This window comes from Malus sylvestris, chromosome 6 (assembly GCF_916048215.2).
Source record: "Malus sylvestris chromosome 6, drMalSylv7.2, whole genome shotgun sequence".
NCBI lineage: Eukaryota > Viridiplantae > Streptophyta > Magnoliopsida > Rosales > Rosaceae > Malus > Malus sylvestris.
In genome coordinates this window covers 8,535,922-8,544,094 of record NC_062265.1, presented here as the reverse complement: position 1 = coordinate 8,544,094, position 8,173 = coordinate 8,535,922, and the positions used below count along the sequence as shown (strand labels likewise).

The following is an 8,173-nucleotide window of genomic DNA, read 5'->3' as shown; positions in this document are numbered from 1 at the left end:
TATTCTGAGGTTCTTGTTTCAAATTCTTTGGCAATGGAAAACAAATTTTCCTCAAAGTTGATATTACCGCACGCTTTTCACAGATATACCCTTAAGTTTTGATTAACGGCTGATTCTTGTAAATGCTTTACCAAACTCAACCTCAGCCAATTTTAGAATTAAATATAATTTTCGTATCTTTCTGAGGTGGGGATCCGAAAATTAACTCTAGAAATATACCCAAATTCAAATGTGACTTTAGATATAGCACCAATGTCATATATAAGACTTGTTTGGAAGTAATTTTAAAATGATTGAAAGTGTTTTTAGAGAAAATGTTTTTAGGTCCTTAAAACATTCAAAAATACTTCCTGCAAGAAACACCAGTCATCTGTTTTTTGTAGGAAGGATTTTAATTGTTTTTCCAAAATTCACTTGCATTTTTATTAAGAATATGTTCCAAAACTATTTTCACTAAAGCCGCTTTTAGCTATTTTAGAAGCACTTCCTAACGAGCTCATAACCTCAATTTTTACGAAGCATTAGAAAGATAGCGCAAATTTAAAATCAAATAAGACATTTTTCGGTGCATTGGAGAGAGTTTTGATTAACGACATTGTTATATATTCCATCATCATAACCTACAACACATTAAATCTAAAAGTTCCTAGGAAAATGACACTGCACATCCAAAATTAAATCAAAATATACTATGTCGTGGTGCTCATGAAATTCTTGTATATTCCATCGCAATAAACATGCTTATCTCCTCAAAAGAGTTATAATATACAATGTCGGTTCACTAATTAATTAAAACTAGTAATTAATGTAGTTGTCTTATCTTCATAATGCCCCTATTATATGACATAAACTCTATTCCTAAAAAACAATTATCTGGCGGTTGGTCGGCATCCAATCGGACGATGCCAGCGACTCATTTGGACCCAATCGGATGATGCCAGCTACTCATTCGGGTCCCACAACCTACTACTATCTACAATCACTAAGCACTATATATAGTTGATCATGCTGAAAGAATGTGCAATTAAGCCACTAATTAAACTGAATTAGCAGCTGCAGCTGGTTTAAAGTTTCTAAAGTAGACTCTTTGCCTCTCTTCCTGTTTTTTCTAGTGACCAAAAATGGTGAAGCTAGCTTTTGGTAGCTTTGGTGACTCTTTTAGTGTTGGCTCCCTCAAGGCTTACATAGCTGAGTTCATTGCCACCCTTGTTTTTGTGTTTGCTGGTGTTGGATCCGCAGTTGCTTACGGTAATTAACCGTGCTTAATTATTAATTTGCACTCGTCATTAGTACTGTATATCATAATTTGAACATCAATCATCATGCATGCAAGACTTGCTAAAAAGTGTGTCAACAACTCCTCACAATCCTGCGTTCATGATTTTCTGTGTGTTGAAATGTTAAAAGAGCATTGATAAAGTTTTCCGAGCGTTTATTTGCACGCACTTCCTTATTATAGTACACCGCAAGACTGCACCGATGAAGCTTTTTTTAATAAATTTACTTGCACGAGAGATTACTTGCCTGAACCAGTTAAATAAAAAGATGGGAAGGTTAACCTATGTTAAAACCAAATATAGTTGAATAACTGTGTATGTTGTAAATTTACAAACCTGAATTTGAACCGCTAGACAAAATTAATCAGATTAATGATTCATATAAAAAATCATGGAGTTTCAGATATGCTGAAACTATTATGATCAAAAGTTTGTTACAACTTAGTAGTGTAATTACTTGATGAACTATTTCATAATTAAAGTGTTTAATTTCAAGCCAATTAAATTATTTTTTTTATGTGTATGCAGGTAAGCTCACAGATGCATCCTTGGATCCTACGGGGCTAGTAGCGATTGCCGTGGCCCATGCATTTGCGCTGTTTGTGGGGGTTTCCATCGCTGCAAACATCTCAGGTGGCCATTTGAATCCAGCTGTCACATTTGGATTGGCCATCGGAGGCAACATCACCATCCTCACTGGCATTTTCTATTGGATTGCCCAACTCTTGGGCTCCATCGTTGCGAGCTTTCTCGTCAAGTTTGTCACTCAATTGGTATTATATAATATTTCTTTCAACAAATTTCATACTTGTTTGACATGTTAGATACACGGAAAATGATTATAAATCTGAATTACACATTGTTAAGAATTCAAATGATCGATCATTCCAATTGACATCCTAACAACATAATATGTTAGATTGTCTGACAGAATGCGTTCTTATCTGTCTTTGTATTTGGCAGGATGTTCCAACCCATGCACTCGGTGCAGGAGTAGGTGCTATTGAAGGTGTGGTTTTTGAGATCATCATAACCTTTGCTCTCGTCTACACAGTCTATGCTACAGCTGCAGACCCCAAGAAGGGTTCACTGGGAACCATAGCGCCCATAGCAATCGGCTTCATTGTTGGCGCCAACATTCTTGCCGCTGGTCCTTTTAGTGGGGGCTCAATGAACCCGGCCCGATCGTTCGGCCCAGCTGTGGCCAGCGGCAGCTATTCAGATATTTGGATCTATTGGGTCGGGCCACTTATTGGTGGTGGACTTGCCGGGCTGGTCTATGGTGACATTTTCATTGCCTCCTATGCCCCAGTCCCACAATCTGAGGACTATGCGTAATTCATTAGCTTTGTTCATGTGATTTGTGGTTTCTTCTCCTCTTATTTGCTTTCTTGCTTATGCTTTCCTTTTGTGAGCTGTGTTCTTGCTTTTTGGTTGAGCATCTAAGATGGTACTTGTCAATTCCATGAAAGAAAAAGAAAAAAAAAGGAAAAATTCGAGGCTTGAATAAAAAAAATGTACATATTGTGAATTATGTTTGATGCTTTTGTGGTTTTATATGGTTGTTTAATTTACAAAATTTTGAAAAACTGGCTGAAATGATTGAATTATGTTGATGCACAAAATCGGAGGGGTCTTGGAACGTAAATCCGATCGTGAATTTGCAAGAAATGTAAATAACACAAGATGTATCGTGGTTCACCCCAAGGTTTGAGTTACGTCTACACTGATATTGTATTTCTGAGAGGATTGTGAGGGAGAGAGTGTGAGGATTCTCATGGCTTAGGAATTGGCCTCCCCAAATGAGGAGAGTGAGGAGTCTTTTTATAGAATAAAGGCTCCTCACTTATTACATATTTGCCCCTTCACTTATTACATAATTACATTTGAGTCCCCCGAGTATTTATACAAGATCTAAATACGGTGGCCCTAAGTATGGTACAAACAGTAGTCTCCCAACTCTTCAGTCAAGAGAGTGTTTTGGCTGGAAACTTGAAATTCAGTCTATGTGTGGGCCGAAGTAACTAGATGTCGTCTAGGACTGATACTCGATATGAGGCGGTGCCCAATCCGAAATGATGCTCAACCAGAAGTAGCACATGTTAGGAGGCTGCTCTGCTTGTGGCTTATGTTGCCTTGGTTGGCTCGGCTTGTGGTGTTGGAGGTGAGGGAGTCCCTTTTATAGAATAAGGGCTCGCTCCTCAATACATAAATGATGGGCTAGAGTTGATGCTGGTGGTGAGGCGGTTGCTTAGTAGGTGGCGATGCTCTCTAATGATGGTGATGGACTTTTATAAAATAAGGGCTCGCTCCTCAATACATAAGTGATGGGCTAAAGTTGATGCTCGCGGCGAGGCGGTTGCTCAGCTGGTGGCGATGCTCTCTAATGATGGTGAAAGAGTCAGTCATTTTTATAAAATAAGGGCTCGCTCCTTAGTACATGAATAATGGGTTATGAGTGATGCTCGGGCGAGGCGGTTGCACAGCTGGCGACGATGCTTTCTAATAATGGTGAGGGAGTCCCTTTTATAGAATAATGGCTCACTTCTCAATACATAAGTGATGGGCTAAGAGTGATGCTTGCGGTGAGATGGTTGCTCAGCTGGCGGCGATGCTCTCTAATGAAGGTGAGGGAGTCCTTTTTATAAAATAAGGGCTCGCTCCTCAGTACATGAATAATGGGTGCTCTCTAATGAAATTGAGGGAGTCCATTTTATAGAATAAGGGCTCGCTCCTCAGTACATGAATAATGGGTGCTCTCTAATGAAATTGAGGGAGTCCATTTTATAGAATAAGGGCTCGCTCCTCAATACATAAATAACGGGCTAAGTTCCCCAAGTATTTTTCATGAGTGCTCTCTAATGAAAGTGAGGGAGTCCCTTTTATAGAATAAGGGCTCGCTCCTCAATACATAAATAATGGGCTAAGTCCCCCAAGTATTTTTCATGAGGCCCAGTTGAGGCCCAATAAATGGTGTATAGTGTATGGTGTATAGTGTAGTCCCCCAAGTCTTCAGTCAATAGAGTCTGTTGGCTGGAGGCTTCAAATTGAATCCAGGTATGGGCCGAAGTGGTGGTTGTTCGGAGGCAGTATTTGTATACCCTGCACTGAAGCTTTGTAGGTGGAGCTTTGCAAGTGAAGCTTTGCAGCTGGGGCTTTTGTAAATGAAGCTTTTGAAGCTGGAGCTCTGTAAATGAAGCTTTTGAAGCTAGAGCTTTTGTAAATGAAGCTTTTGAAGTTAGAGCTCTGTAAATGAAGCTTTTGAAGCTAGAGCTCTGTAAATGAAGCTTTTGAAGATGATTAACATGAGTGATGCTCATGAATGTTTATGTTGATTGACATGAGTGATGCTCATGGATGTTGACATGAGTGATGCTCATGAATGTCGACATGAGTGATGCTCATGAATGTTTATGTATGATTGATATAAGTGATGCTCATGAATGTTTATGTATGATTGACATGAGTAATGCTCATGTATAATTTGAAGTATTGGGTGTACTTTTGATCACCTGGTTGGTGATAATAGCGGCAGGTTGCCAAATAATTTTGGAGTACTGGGCGTACTTTTGATCACCTGGTTGGTGATAGTAGCGGCATGATGCCGAATAATTTTGGAGTACTGGGCGTACTTTTGATCCCTTGGTTGGTGATAATAGCGGCAGGTTGCCGAATAATTTTGGAGTATTGGACGTACTTTTGATCACTTGGTTGGTGATAATAGAGGGCCTGACTCTTTTGGGGATATGGGCCTTCGCCCTCCACATAACGTTCCAGCCCATTATTTTGGGCTTGCCCCTTTTTTTTTTTTGTTTTTTTTTATTACACTCTGATGGGGGTTTATACAGATATTTCCGAAAGATAAGAAAAATAAATTACATCAATAAAAAAATAAATTCGACCCTCTACTCAATGGGTCACGCCCATAATTCTTTTTTCTGCATGCCATCGCCACCGTAATTATGCCTGTTTTTTTTTTTTTATCTTCTTTTGCTTTCTCCCTTTGCTTTTGTTTTTTTTTTTGCTTTGCTTTTGTTTTTCTGCTTTGCTTTAGCTTTCCACCGCACTTTCTCTGTCTTTTCACCTGGTAGACAAAAGGAATCGTTATAGAATTAATAATAGTAAGCTTTTCTTGATCTCCCCGCTCCTTGCTTTTGCTTTCTGTATTCCTTTTCTTCCCTTTTTCTTTTTCTTTTGCGTTGTCCCTTTTCCACCGCACCTCTCTCACTCAGTCTTTGTCTCTATCTTTTCTGGAGTGAATGGAGAAAGACGAGGGCTCAATGGCCGAGCAAGACGCGGCGGATGACCGGAATCCTGTTTTTAGACAAATCAAGGGAGACCAATCTCGAAAGCTTTCTTATCGAGTTAGGCAGCCATTCAATTTGGTCCATCAACTTGTTTCGAAGATTAACATCCTTAGTGCCTTTCTTTGCAAACACTTCAATTAAGCTCGCTAACTTTATCAAACTCAATTTCTCACCCTCTTAACCTCCACCTCCTCCGGTAGAATTGAGAGCGGAAACCGGCCTGAGAGACTCATCCCTTATCCTGGGAGTTGCAGAAACAGCAGCCTCATCTTCATCAAGCACTCATCAGGCTTCATTTTGGAAACGAACTCGTCCGTGACCTCGACCCGACTCACAAGCCAAGTTCCTTGTGCTGGTACAACTAGTCTTGATCAAACGGAAAGAACCTGGTCAAAGATGTATTGAATACAACTTCACCAACTTGGGTCCCTGAAGCACCAAACGACTTCGCTCTCCAGATTGAACCATCTTCAAGAACAAGCCTAGCATCTGAGGTCTTCCAAGGTCTTTTTGCCAAATCTGGGATGGTGGTTGAGGTGGCGGAGGAGCATCAGATGGTGAAAGCTCTGAGCTTTGATGGATTTGGAGACTTGGGATGGAATAAAGTCCACAGATTTATAAGAGCTAATTCCATAGTTGTTGCGGCCATTCTCCTCTCTCTGTTGCGGCTGTGGATTATTTGGCTTTGCTATGCGTCTGTGTTGGAGAGAGACAGAGAGAGAGAGAGAGAGAGAGAGAGAGAGAGAGAGAGAGTAGATGGGGATAAGGGATTTTGTCTTGCAGTTGCAGAAAGAGAGTGTGAGAGAGGAGGTGGCTCCGTGGGTTTTCTGGGAAAACTTAAGGTTCTCGAGTTTTTGCAGATTTTGCAGATTCACGGCGGAGGTGAAAAAATGAAAGAGAACCGACATAGTTTTTCGTGTCGATTCCCACAGGCGGCGCCAAATGTTTATGCATAAAACCGGAGGGGTCTTGGAACAACGTAAATCCGACCGTGAATCTGCAAGAAATGTAAATAACACAAGATGTATCATGGTTCACCCCAAGGTTTCGGCTACGTCCACACTGATATTGTATTTCTGAGAGGATTGTGAGGGGGAGAGTGTGAGGATCCTCATGGCCTAGGAATTGGCCTCTCCTAATGAGGAGAGTGAGGAGTCCTTTTATAGAATAAGGGTTCCTCACTTATTACATATTTGCCCCTTCACTTATTATATATTTGCCTCTTCACTTATTACATAATTACATTTGAGTCCCCCGAGTATTTATACGAGATCTAAATACGGAGGCCCTAAGTATGGTACAAACAAATTACAAATTTTAATTGTAAACCTGGTTAAAATTAAATGTTGGCGAGATGTTGCTGATATACTGCTGAAATATTTGATCATTTCAAATAAGATGGCGGATTTGTGACACTATTTTTTTTACACTATTTTTGACACAAATTTTTATAGGGCCCACTCCATAATATATTTTAACGATCTGAACCGTCTGTTTTTTAAGACATCATTTATAGATCATCATTGCAAAAAATTAGACAAACCAAAACCATTAAGATATTCATTTTTAGTGAAGAAAAATGAATGAGTATAGTGCTGCAAAGAAACCCTAAACACTTAATTCAACGGTCATATGGTTTCAAATATGAGTGATTTTGGAAGACATGATCTTTAAGGGAAGATATAAAAAATAGATGATTTAGATCGTTGAACTACATTACGAAGAAAGGCCCACAAAAACATATGTCAAAAGTTATGTAAAAAAATAGTGCCACAGATCCGACTGTTCAAACAATTAATGACCCTTAAAATTTAGACTCTTAAACTACTATGTCAAACAAAACTTACAAATTAAATGTTCAATTGGAAAAATATCCAAATGTAGAAGTATCTAATCAAATAAGTAATGCTACAAAGACTAAATTTTTAAGCAAAATTAGCAAACTAAATAAAGTGTCACCAATGAAATGAGTACGTTAATCAACGCTTAAGTAATAATCCAATCATTAACTTCCATATCATTTAATTTAAAGAATTTTATCTAAGTTTCCCTAACATTACCTAATCCAATAACTAAACCACTAAACCCTTTTACAATATTTTATTTGCTCTCTAGTAGATGCAAACTTCCATGAAATAGTATTTAAATACTATTAACAATTACCACATACTCTGACACATCCTGACCCAGAATGTTCATCTGGACTCCAAATCAAGCTGTGTTGGTCGACACTAGGAGGGTGATGAAAAAGTGCCTAAATACAAGAGTGTGCTGGTGAGCGGGAATGAACCCATTTCACACGTGATGTTAGAGCATAAGTAAAGTATAGCAGAGTGGATTGAGAATTATACCATCGGAGGTAGTCTCCAATACCAGAATTGCCAAGAATCCTTGTCGATAAGAAAGTTTAGCTACTAAAACCTAGAGGGGCAAAAAATAAGGGTGAGTGGGCCTAAAAATAAAGTTTTATAAAAACCTTTTTGAAAACATTATAACCCCTCGCCGTAAAATAAGTATAGTTTCCAAAATATACATACTATGTATAGAGTGAAAATACCTACCGTAGCCTGCAATATCTCAATAATTCAA

General features: G+C 38.9%; 1 protein-coding gene across 1 annotated transcript; it reads left to right on the top strand.

Annotated features, from left to right (window-relative positions):
• The first annotated feature begins 1,034 nt into the window (after positions 1-1,034).
• Positions 1,035-2,811, top strand: LOC126625990 (probable aquaporin TIP-type). Its single transcript, XM_050295134.1, has 3 exons — positions 1,035-1,248; positions 1,806-2,050; positions 2,241-2,811. Exons 1-3 carry the CDS (start codon positions 1,122-1,124, stop codon positions 2,613-2,615), a joined length of 747 nt encoding a protein of 248 aa, XP_050151091.1. The 5' UTR covers positions 1,035-1,121; the 3' UTR covers positions 2,616-2,811.
• The last annotated feature ends 5,362 nt before the right edge of the window (positions 2,812-8,173 follow it).